This window comes from Drosophila bipectinata, chromosome 2R (genome assembly GCF_030179905.1).
Source record: "Drosophila bipectinata strain 14024-0381.07 chromosome 2R, DbipHiC1v2, whole genome shotgun sequence".
NCBI classification, from domain to species: Eukaryota; Metazoa; Arthropoda; class Insecta; order Diptera; family Drosophilidae; genus Drosophila; species Drosophila bipectinata.
In genome coordinates, this window is record NC_091737.1 from 14701940 (window position 1) to 14720664 (window position 18725).

At 43.9% G+C, this 18725-nt stretch overlaps 8 protein-coding genes across 8 annotated transcripts; 4 read left to right on the forward strand and 4 right to left on the reverse strand.

Annotated features, from left to right (window-relative positions):
- The first annotated feature begins 76 nt into the window (after nt 1–76).
- On the forward strand, nt 77–3381 carry PIG-G (phosphatidylinositol glycan anchor biosynthesis class G). Its single transcript, XM_017232289.3, has 8 exons — nt 77–329; nt 383–761; nt 817–996; nt 1051–1181; nt 1234–1448; nt 1507–1721; nt 1784–2514; nt 2574–3381. Exons 1-8 carry the CDS (start codon nt 166–168, stop codon nt 3340–3342), a joined length of 2784 nt encoding a protein of 927 aa, XP_017087778.2. The 5' UTR covers nt 77–165; the 3' UTR covers nt 3343–3381.
- Orc1 (origin recognition complex subunit 1) lies at nt 3267–6432 on the reverse strand. The gene is made up of 3 exons (XM_017232290.3): nt 5056–6432; nt 4109–5002; nt 3267–4050 (listed from the first exon to the last, which is right to left on the reverse strand). Exons 1-3 carry the CDS (start codon nt 6302–6304, stop codon nt 3455–3457), a joined length of 2739 nt encoding a protein of 912 aa, XP_017087779.2. The 5' UTR covers nt 6305–6432; the 3' UTR covers nt 3267–3454.
- Nucleotides 6433–6926: 494 nt separating this feature from the next.
- LOC108119219 (succinate dehydrogenase assembly factor 2-B, mitochondrial) lies at nt 6927–7870 on the forward strand. The gene is made up of 3 exons (XM_017232300.3): nt 6927–7085; nt 7168–7358; nt 7414–7870. Exons 1-3 carry the CDS (start codon nt 7068–7070, stop codon nt 7697–7699), a joined length of 495 nt encoding a protein of 164 aa, XP_017087789.1. The 5' UTR covers nt 6927–7067; the 3' UTR covers nt 7700–7870.
- A 38-nt stretch (nt 7871–7908) lies between these two features.
- On the reverse strand, nt 7909–10033 carry Mlh1 (DNA mismatch repair ATPase Mlh1). Its single transcript, XM_017232299.3, has 2 exons — nt 9167–10033; nt 7909–9114 (listed from the first exon to the last, which is right to left on the reverse strand). The coding sequence occupies exons 1-2, from the start codon at nt 9978–9980 to the stop codon at nt 7937–7939; spliced, it is 1992 nt and encodes a 663-aa protein (XP_017087788.2). The 5' UTR covers nt 9981–10033; the 3' UTR covers nt 7909–7936.
- Nucleotides 10034–10217: 184 nt separating this feature from the next.
- Gasz (ankyrin repeat, SAM and basic leucine zipper domain-containing protein 1) lies at nt 10218–12361 on the reverse strand. The gene is made up of 5 exons (XM_017232227.3): nt 12196–12361; nt 11252–12135; nt 11133–11195; nt 10875–11070; nt 10218–10811 (listed from the first exon to the last, which is right to left on the reverse strand). Exons 1-5 carry the CDS (start codon nt 12274–12276, stop codon nt 10653–10655), a joined length of 1383 nt encoding a protein of 460 aa, XP_017087716.2. The 5' UTR covers nt 12277–12361; the 3' UTR covers nt 10218–10652.
- Nucleotides 12362–12476: 115 nt separating this feature from the next.
- On the reverse strand, nt 12477–15320 carry Rs1 (Dead-box helicase Rs1). The gene is made up of 4 exons (XM_017232291.3): nt 15143–15320; nt 14244–15068; nt 13309–14041; nt 12477–13248 (listed from the first exon to the last, which is right to left on the reverse strand). Exons 1-4 carry the CDS (start codon nt 15233–15235, stop codon nt 12548–12550), a joined length of 2352 nt encoding a protein of 783 aa, XP_017087780.2. The 5' UTR covers nt 15236–15320; the 3' UTR covers nt 12477–12547.
- A 158-nt stretch (nt 15321–15478) lies between these two features.
- LOC108119214 (uncharacterized) lies at nt 15479–16202 on the forward strand. The gene is made up of 2 exons (XM_017232293.3): nt 15479–15633; nt 15691–16202. Exons 1-2 carry the CDS (start codon nt 15599–15601, stop codon nt 16127–16129), a joined length of 474 nt encoding a protein of 157 aa, XP_017087782.2. The 5' UTR covers nt 15479–15598; the 3' UTR covers nt 16130–16202.
- A 104-nt stretch (nt 16203–16306) lies between these two features.
- RagC-D (Ras-related GTP binding C/D) lies at nt 16307–18126 on the forward strand. The gene is made up of 5 exons (XM_017232292.3): nt 16307–16478; nt 16563–17033; nt 17099–17317; nt 17376–17518; nt 17577–18126. Exons 1-5 carry the CDS (start codon nt 16476–16478, stop codon nt 17896–17898), a joined length of 1158 nt encoding a protein of 385 aa, XP_017087781.1. The 5' UTR covers nt 16307–16475; the 3' UTR covers nt 17899–18126.
- Nucleotides 18127–18725: the final 599 nt, after the last annotated feature.

Genomic DNA, 18725 nt, shown 5'->3' on the forward strand with positions numbered 1-18725 from the left:
AGTTCCCCTTATCTACACCTCTGACAAATATCGATAAATCGATGTTAACCAGCTGTTAAATAAACTGTTAAGCAAATGTTTCTAAATGTAAACACAGCTGACAGGGCCGCACTTTTTGGAAAGGTGTTGTTAGTGGAATAGGTAAATTTCGATGAGATCGCGACCATGGAACAGCACAAGAGTCGGCTGGGGTACACCCTAGGCATGCTGAGTCTCTTCCTCTGTGGCGCCGTCTTCTTTCTAATCGGTTTCTTTCCGGCCTCGTACTCGGTGGCGGAGGAAGACAGTAGCGTTCCAGGTGGACGTCCCACTTTGCTCCATGGCGTCAAGTAAGTTCAGCAGTTGTTCGATAAGACATTGATAATAATTGTACAACTTTTAGATTGGAGCCTCCACCGCCGAGCTATGATTCCTTCATACTGTTTCTAGTCGATGCCTTGCGTGATGATTTCCCGAATGCCACGTCAATGCCCATATCACATTCCACTGCCTGTGAGAAGCTAAGCCTTCATGTAGACATTCCCACTGTGACAATGCCGCGTCTGAAAAGCCTAACCACTGGCACGCTCTCAAACTTTATAGACATTGCTCTAAACATTGGACACACAGAGCAAGTAGAGGATTCCTTGCTGCACCGCCTAAAAAAACAGAATAGGGTGGTTTCCTTTGCTGGTGACCATACTTGGGTACAACTGTTCCCCAGTGAGTTCACACGCCATGCAGCTAATAATGATTCCTTTTTCGTAAATGATTTTTATGAGGTAAACAAAATAATTTCCGCAAAAGAAAACATAACAAATTGTTTTGATTTTTCAGGGTGACAAAAGTGTCTCAAAAGTATTGGACTCAGAGCTAGTGCAGGATGATTGGTTTCTGTTGATTCTACACTATCTGGGACTTGATCACATCGGCCATGTCGAAGGGAATACCAGTCCAAGGGTACAGCTTAAGCTGAGGGAAATGGACGAAGCTGTGCAAAAGATATTGGAGCATAAAGTAGTGGTGCTTTTTTATTTTTATTTATGTTTTTATAGCAATACTTTTTTATAGAAAACTTCAAACTATCTGCTCATGTTATCTGGTGATCATGGGATGGCCGATGGAGGTGGACATGGCGGAAACACTCCAGCCGAAACTGTGGTCCCCCTTTATCTTTATTCAAGGAATTGCAGCAAACCCACGTAGGCTCTTAAATATTTCACATGGCTTTTTACTGAGTTCTTTTATTTTTAGAGCTGGTACGAAACGCTACAATCAAATTGATTTAACACCTACGCTTTCGGTGCTCATGTCCGTGGAAATTCCTACGCCTTCCATTGGGTGCCTTATACCAGAAATGCTCGAATCAATGTCGTTGGAGCACCAGATGTATGCTTACTTTTACAATGCCCACCATTTGCTTAACAAGGCACGCGTAAAGTTTGGCCACGACCGAGTCCGACGAAGTGGTAATTATGTTACAGTTTTGTTTTTAACTTATTTATTTTAATAAATTCTTGTTTCTAGATTACTATACATGGTATCAAAACGCCACACTACTCCATAAAAAATTGCTGCATCCTTTAAGAGAAGGAGACGGCAGTGGAGCCAGCAAGGTGCACTACCAAAATGCCAAGCTTAACTATATGCGGGTGGCGCGCGAAATTTCCAGTTTACTCTCAGAGTCACTGGTCAAGTTTGACTATGGTTTCATTGCTCTGGGACTTGCTTTAACCACAGTGGTGAGGTCTTCTTTAAAGATGTGTAATTGTCACAGTAATATTTTACTGATTTTATTCCCTAGACTTCTCTTCACATTGTTATTAGTGTCTTGTACCTGGATCTCACGAAACAACTTAAGTTGGAAAGCATCAATGCGGGACAGCTGTTCATTTCCGTGGCCACGGGTATCCTCCTAAACTTAACTAGTCATGGATTGGATCTAATTCTAATCAGCTCCATTTGGCACAGTATTTTCCTAACCATTCCAATAAGTGTGGCGGTTTATCTAACTATCGATGTGGCGCAGGCGCTACTTAAGATTGCCCTTCCACCTATATACACCCGCCGTTTGAAACTTTCTATTCCATTACCGCTACCGCTGCTGGCCTGTTTTGCTATACGGACATTGACTCTTGGGTCTTCCTCGTTTATTGAGACCGAGTACAAGACGTGGTATTACTTGGGAAATAGCCTTATCCTGTTAACAGCCTTCCGGACCCTTCGTCGTCGTATTACTAAGGCTAATGTAGAGCTGGATGGCCGACATCTGTACACCGTTGCCTCGACATGTCTCTGGCAGCTCCGCAAGGTTTTTGTCATGCTTATGCTGCTTACTTTGATGCGATACCTTCACAGGCTTCAGGCCATTCGGAGCACAATCACAATATTTTCGCTTCTGCTACTTTGGGCGCGTCTGCATCATCACAATCAGCGTCTGCAGTCTGTGGCCAGTGGAGCAGCTTTGTTTTTGGTGTACTGCTATAGAGGTCTTAATGGTCAGGTGCAGTTCTTTGAATTGGCTCCCTATTTAATGTGAGTATCTGTTTAGCACCCCAAACTTTTAAAGATAAAGAATCTTAATATATTTATAGATCTCGAATCATGGTGCCCACTCTGGTGATGTTCTGGTGCTGCTTGGCTCTGGTTCTTGTCTTAGGATATTCAGCGGCATTTCCTCAGACGAAAAGGTTTGGGGATTTGCCGCCAAGGCAAGTGTTACTTCAGCTGCTGCAGACAAACCTCACCTGTTCCTTGATACTGTCAGCCCTATTGCAAAAGGTGCAAAACATAATCCTGCTGCCGGTTCTTCTTGTAGCCCTGCAGCAGTCCTACAAACTATGCGATGTATTTGCGACTAGTGCGCGCAAGTTTTCCGTGCGATTGGTGCACGTGTATAAAATCATCCTGACCATATTTTTGGCCAGGATGTTCTATTTTTACCAAGGCAATTCAAACAGCCTATCCACCATCGATCTAACGCCCGGATATATCGGACAAACAAGCTACAACCCTGTGATCGTAGGACTCTTTGTAACTTTAAATACCTATAGTGCCGAAATTCACGCATTTCTTTACCTAATCGTTCACACTCTGCGTGCGGATCTCCGCAACGTGGGTATCATGCAATTACAGCCGCCGTACTCAATTGCAGCGGACTCGCTTATAGTTCCACTCTACGCTGCTCTCGTTATGCTACCAGCAGCCTTCTACCTCTGTCTGATGGTGGGATTCCGCTACCATCTATTTATATATTCCGTATTTTCCCCAAAGGTCCTCTACGACTGTTACACTGTACTGGTTTTTTATTTGGTATTTTTAGTAACGAGTTTGTACTTTAAATTGTTTAAAAATGACGCTTAAATAAGAAATAATTTAAAAACGCTTAAGCTAATACAGAAATGTGGTTAGTAGTTTGAATTGGTTTAGATAAATGTAGATTATTTTAAAATTAACTATTATCTTTAACTTAAATTTAGGATGCTACTTCGCCGACGCGAAGAGCGTAATGAATGTCATCGGCGCTGACGTTTAGTAAGATTTTCTGGAAAAGATCATTGCGAGAGTGTTCGCTGATAATGAGACGCTCAGCACCTAACTTGGCGCACAGTCGTAAGGCGCGGCCTGGCGCTGGGACGGCTGCGCCCATGAAGGCAGCAATCGTCTCCACCTGCGTGTAGACGCCCATGAAAGTAGTCTCCTCGACGCCAGTACGCGTGACCTCTGCAGCCACCGCCTGTAGGAAGATCTGCTCTAAGCGGGAACAGTTCTTAATAGCTTGCACCTTGGCACTGGCAATCATTTCCGCCAGGGCTTGCTGCACATGCAGCATGGTCACGCACTTAACAGTTGCACTGTCGGCGTCAGCGATTTCTGTGGATCTCCTGCAAATGTCAAGGGCTCGGCGGGCATCTCCGGACACAGCAGCCACCTTACGCGCCACTAACTGCACGGCCTCACCCTTGAACGCCTGCGAGCCACCCAGTCGAGCAGTAACAATCTCCTGTAGCTGCTTGTGTGAGTACGGCTGGAACGTGAGTCGGGTTAGCCCAAGACGTGAGGTAACCTTGCCTGAAATAAAATATATAGGTAACATTTTTGCAGAGGGATGGTTTAAAAACAATCTTACCCATTAGCAACCTCTCTGGCAGATCCATGGTGTTGGCAATCGTTACTACCACAAGCTTGGCAGCCGACTTTGTGGGCCAGTCTAGCAGATTGTAGACCACGTCCTGCCGACGGTTGCATAGAATATCCAGCTCGTCCACCAACAAAACGGTAGTAACTCTGCGTGGAGCAGGTGTGGTAAATCGCTTCTCCAGCAGCGAGTGGGCGTGCTCCCAGGACACGGTCTTTCCAGTCAGCTGCTTGTAAATCTGAACGTAAGCCTGACGCGGTTCTGTTAGGCGCATTCCATTAATCTCCAAAAACTCGAAAGCTGGAAGCTCGTTCTTCTTGGCCAGGCGCTGTAGTGTACGTATAACTCCAGTGACAGTAGCAGTTTTACCTGTGCCCGGCACACCAGACACATACATGCATCCGCCGCACTGGTCCTGGATCTTTCCCTCAAGGAAAGCGTAAATGTTCTCAAACTCCCGTTCGCGGCAGGGCAGGCTCGTGGGCACCACGGAAACGTGGAGCTGTTCCCGGGCCAACTGCAGCTGTGACTTACTGGAGTCTTCCATCGGACGATCTGTGCGCTGCTGCATACTAGGACTCAATTCGCCGGAACGGATTTTATTCATTTTCTGTGAGGGTGTCATGGGGGCAGCAGCTCCCTTACTTGGAGTGGCTGTTGCTTTGCTAGGAGTAGTTGAAGTCTTTGTAGTGGTGCTCATTCGGCGTGGCCGGGTGGGAGTTTTTTGGGTCGCTTTCTTAGGTGTGTAGTCTTCATCCTCGCGCTCATCTTCTGAGACTTTCTTGGCGCGGCTTCTTTTCGGCGTGGATATGATTTCGTCCTCCTTGAAGACGCGTTTCTCCACAATATTGGATAGTTGAATACTTCTTCTGGGGGTTCCCTCAGCTGGAAAGGACCATTATCAGTTTTATTTTTATTAATTTACTAAGTATACCTACCTAATCTACTGGTGGTTGACTTCAAGATGCTCTTGCGTCTTGTCGATGGCGTTAGTTCCGCCCCAGCAACTGGTTCCTTAACCTTCTTAGTAGGCGTGTGGTAAATATCTCCATTGGTCACACCTAAGCGTTTGCGCGACGGGGTTTTGGTTGTCTCTGTTGGCTCCTCAATAGCCAGAGGATCGTGATCCATGGAAGCCAATCTTACAGAACGCCGTCTCTCCGATAGGCGCAGCTTTATTTTCATGTCATTGGACGGCGTCTTTGGATCCGGCGTTTGCTGGACAATAGAGTAGTTTAGACATTCCGAATCGGCCGTGGAGTCAGCTCCTCTGTCCAGGCTGAGATTAAGATTGCGTCGCGCAGCTGAGGCACGCGACTTAGGCGTTTCCACCTTCGCATTTTTTTCTGTTAGCGGCGAGGCTGGTAGATAGTTAGCATTGATCTCCTCGTCCTTGTGGGCCGACTTCTTCTTCTCCGAAAGGCGCACCACACTGCGCCCGCCCACAATCTTAATGGGCGACACCTTGTTCTCGCAGTTAAAGTAGTTGACGTCGACGAATTCCAGAGAGTTGGCCGCCACCACGGAGCGTCTTTTCTTCTCCACAGTTGACTCATTGGAAGCCTTGCTTTTGCGCGCAGAGCGTGAAGCAGACTTTGGTTCAGGTTGTTCCAGGTGTATCTCCAAGGGAATCAGGCAATAACGCCGCTTCACCTTGACGAACTTGTAGCGGCTCACAAACATGGGGCAGGCCGTGGTCTTCAGTTTGTGGGCCTTACTACTGATAATCTCCTGCGCTGATTTTTGAGAGGTACCCTCTAAAACAATGCACTTGCGATAGATGGCTCCTAGAGCGACGTCGTTGTCGTACGGCCTATGTTCCTCGATGACCTCTAGGTCGAAATCAATAGCGATGCTGTCGTCGTCGTAATTCTGTTGTGGGATAGCCTGGGGGCGGGAGTACCACTGGACAACGGCGCGGCAGGGATCACGATCAGTTTGTTCGCGGAGATCGTACATATGCAGGATCTTGGCCACGTCGCATCCGTCCACAGTATCGGGTTCAGCTGCATCGGCATTCGACACCAAGATGTAGTCACCTACCGTCAGAGTCAAAGGTCCGTAGATACACTTTTCGTAGAAGTACACGTTTTTGTGCTCCAAGCCTTTAACACTTTTAGATGAATCGTGGCCGCCGATCCATTTCACCTGCTGTCCCGCACTGAATTCATTTTCTTTATTAACCATTGCAAAGCCAAATGATTGGCCTGTTAATTCAACAATTCTCCAAAGTCAGCAGTTAATCTCAATTTGGGTGTTCTACTTATATTTGTTCTCTTGCTCTTCAACGATCAGCTTGCCGCCTGTTTTTTTTGTTTTGGCGGGAAGCCGATCATGCTCAGGATTTTCCAACACTGGTGTAGTGTCTATTGGTGGGGTTTTTAAATTTAAGCACTACCAATCATTGGAATTACTTTGTTTTTTATTCTTCTATATATGTTTTTTTAATTAAAAATAATTATTTATATAATGTGAAATTATTTACTATATATCCAAGTTTTTTTATATAACCAAGTTTTTGGAGCCCTTCTTTTTCTTGTTTCTTAAAATTACTTCCACATTAAATTATTAAACTTTATTCACTTAATTGTTTAATACAAAAAATTATTATTTGAGAATTATTAAAAAATTCTTCTAAAAATTAAAATTTCAAAAATACATTTCTTATATGTATTAAGAGTTTTGGATAATGTTTAATAAAATAATCTTTGATATTATTTTTTTCATAATTAACATTAAATAAATATCGAGAGATTAGCTTTAAAAATCATTACTTTCACCGAGTCCTGCCCTGTTAGAGCGTTTAGTGTTTTTTAGTCACAAATCCATTTGCAACCGTTGTCAAAACATTTCGGTTTTTAAATTGTCTTGAAACCTAATAGAAAGGTTCCAAGACATACTTCAAAAATAGTCTTAAAAAATTTTATATTTATAGGTTTTTGGCTTCAAAATGTTTCGACAACTGCGAGTAAGTTAAATAGTTTCATCCCACTTGGTTGCGTAAGATGCACCTGACTGCATTTCTTCCTTCTATTTTTAAATTTCGTAAGATGACACTGGATATTTCGGGTTGGATCTTTATGCCATGGAGACGCAACCTCTGCAATAAGCAGAGTCCTCCGGCACCGCCGCTGACCAGCACTATTAATGACGTGATTGTGGACTACGACGATCCGGATTATTTGCCTCTGCCGGAGTATCCTGTACGACCAAATGAACCCCTGGACACTCGCAAGCAGCGGTGGGTTTGAGTGAATAGTTTAACTAAATAGTAGTAATACTCTAATCCTCTACAGACTTTTGTACCAATCGCGCAAGCGGGGTATGTTGGAGAACGACTTGCTTCTTAGCACATTTGCAGCTAAATACCTAGAGAACTTTAACGCCGAGCAGACAGCCCTGTATGACCAACTAATCAACGGAGTGAGCAATGACTGGGACATCTACTACTGGGCCACCGATGTAAAGCCCACGCCTAAGGAATACGATACCGAGATTATGAAGCTGCTCAAAGAGCATGTGAAGAACGCGGAGCGAGTCACTCGCATTCGTCAGCCGGATTTGTACTCCAGTGAATCCTAGATATAATGCTTAACCAAAATTTCCCATTGATTCGGAATATGATCTCTGTTGGCAACTTAACACATATATTTTTTTGAAACACAAAAATGGGAAAAATATACTCCCAAAGAAGTTTAAACATCTTTCTCTTTCAATAATTCCAAAAGAATAAAAAACCAATGAAAAACCTTATTCAAAGCTTTAAATATTATGTAGTATTTAGTTTTTAGAAAACAAAAAAATAAAATGCAAGCCCTATTAACATCTTTCAAATACTTTATAAAGTGTGGGCAAGTTGGTTAACTCGTAGATTTGTTCCTTAAGGCGCGGAGGTGGCAGCAGATATTTTTTAAAGGCTGGAAAAAGAACATGTTCCATGATCCACCTCGGATGTCCCGACATTGAGCCACTTTGACACTCCATCTGCGAGTAAAACCGAGCTGTTTCCCGGCAAAAAGTCTTAAAGCAGCGAACCTCTTCTTCCCAGTCTACTTCGGTGGCCAAACGTAGCAAATAGACTGGCAGATGGGCCACATTGGGTTGGTGTTGCGGTACCAAAGTAGGCAGCGATTCCAAAAGTCCGTCGTCAGAAATCCGAAGGCTAAAATATTCGCGCATAATCGGGGCCTTTTGCTGAAGAATTTCCACGGCGCTTTCAGCTAATTCTTTTTTAGGACCGTCCTCAGGGGTCCAACCAGCTGCCTCGCTCTCCAGTGCCAACATTATTAGTTCCTGGACAGAAAGCGGTGGATTCAAGCTTATTTCTGGACAATTTTGAAATTCGTACAATAGCCGCTGATAGAATAGTTCCTCAGCAAAAGCGCGCGTGTTGCATAGGTACAGATGCGTTTCATATTGAAAAAGAGCTCTTCGCTCGTCCACACAACCCACATATACTAGGTTCTTGAGAATGCCCCGAAGCTGGACACTGCAATTTCTCTCCACTCGTTGACGCATGTCCAGTACGCTGCTCAACCGCACTTCGCGCGACTTTCGTGCTGCTGTCTGTCGAAAACTTTCTTCTGGCAATGGTGGAGCTCCCTCGGAGGAGGTGGACGAAATCCCAGAGTCGCTTTTAACCAAAGAAGTGAAGAACTTCTCCAGCTTCTGTTCGCTAGCATCGGTGCGGACCAGTTCCTTGGGATAGATTCGCTGTGTTTTATCACCTGGCTGCGTTTCATCCAAGTCCGGAGCGCCTGGTAAGCGAAGTTGCTTATAAAAGGTTCGTGTCGAGTTGCTTCCCAAGAGCCTGGCTTCCAACTGCTCTTTTAGCCGCTCCACAATCTCGTCCTGATAGAGGAAGTGCACCTCGTGTTTCGTGGGATGTACATTGACGTCCACATTTTGGGCTGGCAAGGTGAGGCTCATGTATATGAAGGGATGTTGGCCCCGCGGCAGATATGTCGAGTATACGGACTCAACGGCGGTCTTTAATGCTAAAAATGGATTTTTTAGAAACCGAAAGGTGGTGGATATGGACACACTTACAAGTAGATTCTACTAACCGATGATTGATGAACAAAAGCATCTGACTCTTTTTGGCAGAGTAGTTGACTTGGGTAACCAAGCATTCGGCGTCGAACTTAAATACTTCGTCCCGATGGCTGAATTCCAACAGCTCTTTGGATATTGCTGCGCCATAGATGATTCGAATGTTCTCGGAACGAGAGCTGTCGACTGGAGTTCTTAGACTTGGCTGAGCTTCTCCCTGCTTGCGAAGAGTGAAACCGACCCGAGGATTATGGACGGCGTACCTCGCCAACACTTCCGATAGCTTCTGGAACTCTTCTGCCGGCGACCTCAGGGCCTGGCGACGTTGCGGCATATTGTAAAAGAGATCCTCGATGGATATGATAGTGCCCTGGTTACCGGCGCAGGGTTTCGGCTGCCCTTGGAGCTTGCCATCCGCATAGGTGGCCTTATAGCCACACCTCTCCTTCGCTGTCTTAGTTTGGATACTCAAGTGAGCAACATGGCTGATACTGGCCAGAGCTTCACCCCTGAAGCCGAACGTTGCTATATGAGTAAGGTCCTCAAACTTCGATAGCTTCGATGTGGTAAAGCGTTCACAGACAATGCCAAGATCTTCTTTTCGTATGCCAGTGCCGTTGTCCTGGATTTGGAGTAGTTTCAGGCCTCCCGCTTTGACCTGGACTTGAATGTGGCTTGACTGTGCGTCCAGGCTGTTCTCCAGCAGCTCCTTGAGTGCGTTGGCAGGTCGCTGGATAATCTCACCGGCAGCGATTCGATTGACCACCACTTCATCCAATTTCCGGATGACCCCAGGCTCCAGGTCGGACATGGCGGGAAGGTTTTATCTTAATTCAATGGTAAATAATAGTTTAGTGTGGCCGGGTTTTTTATATAAGATAGTCGATATGGTCACATACTTGGAGGCCTATATTTAAATTTTAAGTCATAACAATTTAAATTTATTTTCTTCCTACAAACCTCTTAGTTTATTCCCCAAAACTAGCCTGAAAGTCTGATAGAAATTATGATGTTAGCCATAGAAATAGTAATAAAAAAAAATAAAAGATTTAATTCAATCAAACGATTTGTTTATTTAGAAAATATACATGTTAACAATGTTTCTCTAAGTGGTTTCAATTTTTATAACTTTTATATAGATAATAGTTTGTAATATTCTTTAATATATAGTATTATATTTGATATTCTTCATCAGGTAACCTCATGAGATTCAGGTATTCTCGTTTATTCGTTTTTTCCTTACATATTGTCTTTAGATTTATTTAATATATTTTGTGAACTTTTTAACTTAATTATACTTGAAAGTATTCAACAGTTAATTTAGTAACAGTTAAACATAGAGAAGTCTGGTATATTTTACATGAGATTTCTAAATATCTCTTTAGATTTTCCAACATAAACGATTTGATTCAAAGCTCTCTACAAAAACGAAGCTATATTCCAAAATTGGGAATGTGTACCTCAATGATATGTAAAATTAATACTATTGGAACCATTTGCACTTTAGGCAAATGAAAACAGAGATTCCAAGTAAAATAGTAGTATACTTGAAGTAGTTCCGCACTTTTTTGCGCTTTCGTTCGGCGATGATATCGTTGAAATCGATGTACAGTGGATTTTTGTGAGGACTAAAAGAACCCAACTAAAAATTTGGAGAAAAAAAAAGTGTAAGAAAATATCATAAATGGGGTCTGTAAAAACTTACATATTTAACAGTTCTTGACATTTCGTTGATCACATCCCTGTAGCCTTGGAGGTTGCTCTGCAAAATAGTTAGCTGCGTCTCGGAAGGCTGTCCCAGTTTTTGTGCCTTCTGATTCTTTAAAACGAATTGCAGAGAAGCCTGAAGGATAACCAACTGCTGCAGATGATTAGCGGCAATCATCAGAATCTCATAAAAGCTAAAGAGAAATTAATGACAAAAAATATTAAAAATTAAGTTCAAGCCAAGTAGAAAACGTACTTGTCCATGCCATCCTTTTTTACGCGAGCTATAGACTTCTTGGACCAGTGATGAAGATGAAAGCTGGAAGAAAACACATTTTTAAGGCAAGTTTTAACCATGTTTTGAAAATAACTCACTCCAGAATGCCCTTCATGATTTTGTTTCGGTAAATTGGAAATTCAATGCCTATTTCTTTAAGAGATTGCTCATCCATGACCAGAAACTCAGCCAATGATATTCTCGCCTCGGCAAAGTACCGCAGCGTGTTTTGCACTTCCATTGATTGGAGAATGCAGTTCAATTCCTGAAAGTACTCCGGGCAATCGCTTTTTAAGAAAAGGCGCGGTATCTGATCTCGTAGGGTACTGTAGCCCAAGAAATGGGATGGCACTAGGTACGCAGATGGTGCTTGGGGCAAAAGCTGTATGAGATCATAGTAGCCATGACATTCAGCTACCTGAGTTGGAGTGTATCCTTTGTTATTGGCTATTGTGACATTGACGCCAGCTTCCACCAAAATCTTGACCACCTCAATATGGTTGTGCTCGATGGCGTGGAAGATTGGTGTACACCCTTTATTATCTACGGCGTCGAAGCTCACTTCCTTGATCATCATGCGAACAACGCTCGTAAAGCCGTTCCGGCAGGCGAACATAAAAGGCGTCATGCCGTACTTGTCTGACACGTTGATGACGGCTCCATTCCTTAGGAGTAGACGCACCAATTTGTCCACCAAATGAGCGTCTTTTTTTTGGCAATCACATGCCAGCATCAAAGGCATCACAGAGTCTACATGTCTATTGACATTGGCGGATAACTTCTCTACAAGATACTCGGCTAGTTCATATTGTCCGTTCATACAAGCGTACATCAAGATGGTGGGGCCGTCCTTAAGGCTATCGTCAACATGAAATAGCAAAGCTTTTATCTCCCTAACCACAGCCTCGAAATCACCATCCAAAACTGCATCGTAGAGCTTCTGCTCGGGGTGCACATATGGGGCTGGTTTTGGGCGGTTCATCTACAGTAAAATAATCATAATGAAAGCCAAGGATATGGGAAGACAACCAAAACCGTTTACCTTATCTGAGAAGTAAAAGCCATCGTAGCTACTGTCCGAATCATCGGAATCCATGGGAGGACCATAGGTGCAGTTGCTCATCTTTCTGGAAAAGGGTTGGATTTCTTGTGAGGATTTGATAAGATTCTAGCACATTGTGTTGTGAAAACAAAATGCGCAGGAGGTAATCAGTGATGAAAAACGTCAAACAGGGATTTTCGCGAAACTTACAGCACTGCAAGCTTAAGCCGATAAATTATTGGCGCGCTTTCGACCTTTTTAAAAGCTCTACAAAAAATAAATACTTTGGAAGAGTAAATTATTTATTTTACAAAATTAAAAATTAACATTGCATATAACTATTCATCAAAATTTATTTCTTTTTATCCTTCTTGGCGAATCTTGGGCCTCCGAAACTCTTTCCCTTGTTGAACTTGTTTTTGCCCGCCTTGTTTGTTATTTTAACGTTGCTGGCCTTCTTCTTGGCGGCAATCTTAGTCAGTTTCTTATGACGATTAGCTTCAGATCTTAGACGTAGGGCACCACTGCGACTAACGTCTGTTAGATCATTGGTAAACGCCGACTGAGGGCCACGCCGCTTGGGCTGCCGGCTGCTGGCTGCACTACCTTTATGATTTTCGGTGGCTGCTCCCAGCTTGCCAGGGCGTTTGCGCAGCTTGGCCATCTTTGCCCGCACCAGGGACACTTTCTCGATCTCCTTCATTGCCCGCTCTTTGGCCAGTTGTTCGGGCGTTTTCTTTTTCGGCTCCTCTTTCTTCTTTTTGTTGCGCTTTGCCTCAAGCTCCTTTACTGGCGGTCCATCTTCGCCATCGCCACCATACTCAGGCCTCTTCCGCTTGACTGCTGCTTTTCCCTTACCCTTGGCACCGGCCGGCTTTTCCTCATCTGCCGGCGTCAGTGCCAAGCGTGCCTTCTCATCCTCGCGCTGCTTTTTGGTTTGGAACCAGCCACGTCGCTCGTTAGACTGGCCCAGCAGTTTCCGCTCCGTTTTGGACAACTGCTGCTCGGTCTTGGCCAACTGACGTTCTGCCTGTTCTTCTTCAAGAATGTTTTCTATTGAAATATAAAAATTAGTATACTTAATTGATTAAAAATTAATTTAACAGCACTTACGAATTTCTGGTTCCAAAGCAGTTAGTTTGTTTCGGTACTTTTCAATAATCTCTGGAGGTATAATCCGATTCTTGATTGTGCTTTCTGCATTCTTTATGATATCCTTGACTATCTTTCGCTCCTTTTCTCCAGCAAGCGACACGGAAATACCAGCACGTCCGGCACGAGCTGTACGACCCACACGATGGATGTAATGCTCTGTTGTAATGGGCATTACAAAATTGATGACCGTCTTGACGCCAACGATATCCAGACCTCGAGCGGCCACGTCGGTGGCTATTAGCACGTCGATCTGTTCTTCCTTGAACTTCTTGAGCGATTCAAGGCGCTGTTGCTGGGTAAGATTTCCATGAAGTTCGCCTGCCCGGACGCCAAGAAGGCCCAACAGAATGTGGAGGCGATGGGCCTGTTTTTTGGTCTGCACAAATACCATGCAGTGGTCGTGGAACGTGCGGCAGATCAAGCTGGCCAAAATGGGCTCCCTATCACCTTCCTTATCTTCCCGAATACGAATGAATTCCTGACGGAGGTTGAAAGCCACCTGTTGGTTGTTGTTTACGAACACCTTTACAGGCTTGTCCAAAGAAACGGCAGCTAGATCTTTGACTTGCTCGCTCATCGTGGCGGAGAAGAGCATAGTCTGGCGCGTCTTGCAGCAAGAGTTGATAATCTCTTTCATCTGTTCCGCAAAGTACTCGTCCAACATCCTGTCAGCCTCGTCAAGGATGAGAACCTAAAAATGTAAATAGCTTCATTTCGAAATTTTGGAATACCACGAAATTTTTATTTTTATATTTCTAAAATCAGCTTGCCTCTGCCTCGCAGAGACAAGTACCAAGAGTTTCGTCTTTGCTCTAGAAAAGAACTCGGAGCGCAAGGATGGAGAATCATCACTTTCAATCGAAGGATAACGAAATTCCTCACGATTCACTTACCTCAATCGAATCCAGGGTAAAGCTCGGAGTGTTCTTAATGTGGTCAATTAGACGACCGGGAGTGGCAATAACTATATCTGGATTTTGACGCAGTACCGCCTCCTGGGCCTTTACATCCAAACCACCGATGGCCAGACCAACGTCGATGCTTGTGAACTGACACAGTTGCTTGGTAACCTGATAGACCTGAGCACCCAGCTCACGAGTGGGCACCAAAACCAAGACTCTGGTTATAGCCTTGTTGTTAAGCGGTCGGTAAAGAAGTCGTTCCAGAGTGGGTAGCATGTAAGCAGCAGTTTTTCCTGTACCAGTTGCAGCACAGCCACAAATATCACGACCCAATAAGGCCACTGGAATAGTGGATGCCTGGATAGGCGTGGGATATATGTAACCGAGCACGCCGATGGCCCGCATCAGAGGACGGGACAGATTCATCTGGTAGAACGAGGTAATCTGGTCATTGGCTTCAATCGAGTCGTCAAATTGCATCTTTTCGCCTTCATCCTCCTCGTCCTCCTCTGCAGCCTTTTTCTTTTTGTTTTTAGACAGTTTCTTTTCACGTAGCCGTAAGTTGTCGTGCTTCAGTTCATCCTCTGAAAGGTCAATTTCGCTTCCGTCGCTCTGCTCGGCAGCTACAACCTCTGCGCCACCTCTTTTTTGAAGACGCGCAGCAATCTTGTCATCGGTCTTGGTGCGTGCCTTCCTCTTCACATACTTCATCAAATCGTCCCATGTGTCTTGGTTGTATTCCTTTACAGAGGACACAAACTCAAAGCCCTTCTCGAACTCTGTGACTTTTTTATGCCTCAATTTAGTGGGTTGGTACTGCAAATAAAATATGTAAAAGATGAACAACAAGTGGTAATGAGTTTTGATTTGTAACAGATGATTTGTCTCACCTCCACTTCGGCATCGGAGTCCTCGGATAGGTTCTCAACCTCTGCATCATCCTCGATGGTGCCAATCAAGTCCAGATTCTTGGTTGCACCCATTTTATCTTCAAAAATCAATGATCAAATGCAGCGCGTGTTTACAAATCAAACGCACGTGTGCAGCAGCGGTTAGTGGTGGTAGCTATTTAAGTAATCGAAATTCGATAATAACGAAATTTAAATAGAATAAATTAAGTTTCCATAAGGATGAAAAAAATTAAATTTTCATTTGAAGTTGCTATTTTCGCATAGTTAACAACATAATTAAAGTACATTAAACTTCTCACAAATCAAAATATTCTGATTAAAACAACTACAAGTATTCGATAGCTTAGTGCCGGCAACGTTTATCGCTCATCTCGCATTTCTCATACAGCTGTTTGTACATTTTGTTATGAAATTTTCGGAAGGTTCTCATTAAAAATGCTGCGTTTAATGACAAAAACTCGGCTCGTCAGGTAAGCAAACACTATAAGATATTAAAGAAACGACAATTAAGAAAATATGAATTGCAGGCAAATTGTGCCAGCCACAGGAATTTCCTCCTCTTCGCCACGCTTTTTTGCACAACAGAAAAAGGAAAACAAAAAGTTGGACGAGGAAGTTATCAACAACGAGCCGATTCAGTTCTTTGGAAGCCAGGCAGCCTCCTGGAGAGCTAAGGATACGCGAAGTGGCGGAAGCGATGAGTCGCTTTGGTACCAGCCCTACGTGATCTCGGCCAGCTTGGCCATATTCCTCCTGTACTTCTGCTGCTTGCGGGAGGAGAGTGACATCGACCAGCGGCTGGAGGGAAACCTTTACGACCATGTGAGCGGCCTGGAAGAAGTCCAACTGACAGTCAACTACAAATACAACAAGGAACACGGTCTGGATACTAAAGAGCAGGAGAAGCGACTCGTAGAACTGGGCGTGGACTTGGGCCAGTTGAACGCTAAATTGGCCGCTCAATAGTCATAGAATTGGTTATCTTTACGTGTTTTGTTTCATAAGTTGACATTGATTAAACAATATTCTTAGCAACTAATCATAGTAGTTTTAAATACCATTCGCAAAATTATAATTTATAAAAAAAAGCTAAGTTGTCATCACCGCATCAAGCAGCAAACAATCGCCCCAGCTGTTCGCTATCGATAGTCAGCTGATGACCCACCCACGGAAACCTGCAGCAAAAGTCTAAAAAGTAAACTAACCATCTGCTTTATTCATTATTTGTGCGTTTTATGCACCTACCCGCCTATATCGTGCCGGTAGACTATTCATAATTGGACACCAGCGAAATCTGAGCAAGAACAGTACAATGGTATGCAAACAAAGAAGCCATATCGCTTCCGTCCCCGCCCATGATGCGCCATGCAGCTAACTGATTTGCATTTATACGATGTAGAGCTACGATGACGATGACTATCCGGCGGACACGTTCCCCAAGGACTTTGGCTACAGAGCGTACAACCAGGATGGTCTTGAAATGGAGCCGAATGCCACAGGCAGCAGCGAGACCAAGCCCAGGATCTTGCTGATGGGACTGCGCAGATCGGGCAAGAGTTCCATCCAAAAGGTGGTCTTCCACAAGATGTCGCCGAACGAAACACTCTTTCTGGAGTCCACTAGCAAGATCGTCAAGGACGACATAAACAATTCCAGCTTTGTGCAGTTTCAGATATGGGATTTTCCGGGTCAGATTGACTTTATCGAGCCGACCTTTGACTCTGACATGATCTTTGGTGGCTGCGGAGCGCTGGTTTTTGTTATAGATGCGAAGGATGATTATAATGAAGCTCTGACCAAGTTCAAAAATACAGTGATAAAAGCGTACAAGGTAAACCAGCGCATCAAGTTTGAAGTGTTTATCCATAAGGTAGGTTTCATAGGGCCAGAATTGTTTATCTGAACTAATCGTGCATCTGGCGGTTTCCCACACAGGTTGATGGAATCAGCGACGACTCTAAAATGGAATCGCAGCGCGACATTCATCAGAGGACGTCGGACGACCTCAGCGAGGCAGGCCTCAACCAGATCCACCTGAGTTTTCACCTCACCTCCATATATGACCACTCGATCTTCGAGGCATTCTCCAAAGTGGTGCAGAAACTCATTCCCCAGCTGCCCACGCTTGAGAACCTCCTAAACATTTTTATACCAGTAAGTTCCAATAGTATTTCCTAATTTGAGCATAAAATTAATCAGTTACTCCCCACAGAACTCTGGTATAGAAAAGGCTTTCTTGTTTGATGTTGTCTCCAAGATTTACATAGCCACAGACTCCTCGCCGGTGGATATGCAGACCTACGAGCTGTGCTGCGACATGATTGACGTAGTCATCGATCTGTCCAGCATATATAGGCAAGTCAAATATGCTTTTTATTAAAATATTCCGTTAAACTGATAAGGGGTTTTACAGCTCTGAGGAAACCGCATTCGACAGCGGCAGTTCTAGTCTCATAAAGCTGAACAACAACACGATACTATACTTGCGAGAGGTGAATAAGTTTCTGGCATTGGTCTGTATCCTGCGAGAGGAGAACTTTAACCGTCAGGGCGTGATCGACTACAACTTTATCTGCTTCCGTGATGCCATTAGCAAGGTATTCGAGTTGCGGCTCAAGCGCCAGAAGCAGCTCGAGAATATTGATCAGGACGACGATGATCTTGTGGAGGATCACACCCTGGTTGGCCATGTCACCGATCCATCTGTGATGTCGCGGGCGCGGCCGATTGATTAGGCGCGCTCCATTGCTAGGCGGGCCACGTTTATTTCTCTATGCTAACTTCTCTGTGGACACATTGATTCCGATTTCTATGTTTTCTTCCGTTATATCTGCTGTTAATTTTTGTCTACTGATATGTTAAGTCGCTCCCCATGCAGAGCAGCGTGAGCAAGTTGCCCAGCGGTTGAAATTAATGATAATAATACCAATAAATATGTCTATTTTTAATAAACGAAAAACGTATATTGCGCCATTTTGAAAGTTTCAGGATCTGTAATAGTTTAAGTTTTTCAAATAAAAATTTTACAAATAAAACCGGGTTTTCTACTTTTATTAAATACATAAATATGTTTTTTAATTTTGATTAATTTTATTTAATGTCAATTGCTTAAAGGCGAATCTTTTCTAAAATTTATATTTAATAAATAATTTAAATATTTAAAAATCATAATTACAGAAAAAAGTAAATTTTTCGCTGCTTAATTTAACGGTATCACTATCTATATCCAAGCCTGGTTACACTGAAAAGAGTGAGACCAGGCAGCTGGGAGCCTACAGAGACCAGCTGAGTCGAAATTTTGAACATAACGCAGTAGAGCCGTGGAGAGGAAACAACTAGAAAATTAGTCTTGCTCTGTGTTGTCGTGCCCGGGAGTTAGTTAAACGCCGCGTCTAGCTTAGTTAGCCAATTGTTCGCCGTCGAGTGGCCCTTACATTCCATTTCTAGCGCCGGACACGGATTTGGTGCAATCGCAGTAATCGCCGAAAAAGAGAACCCTGGAAAGTGGTCGGTGTGTGTGTCTGTGTGTGTGTATTGGCGAGCAGTGAAAACCAGTTAGTGA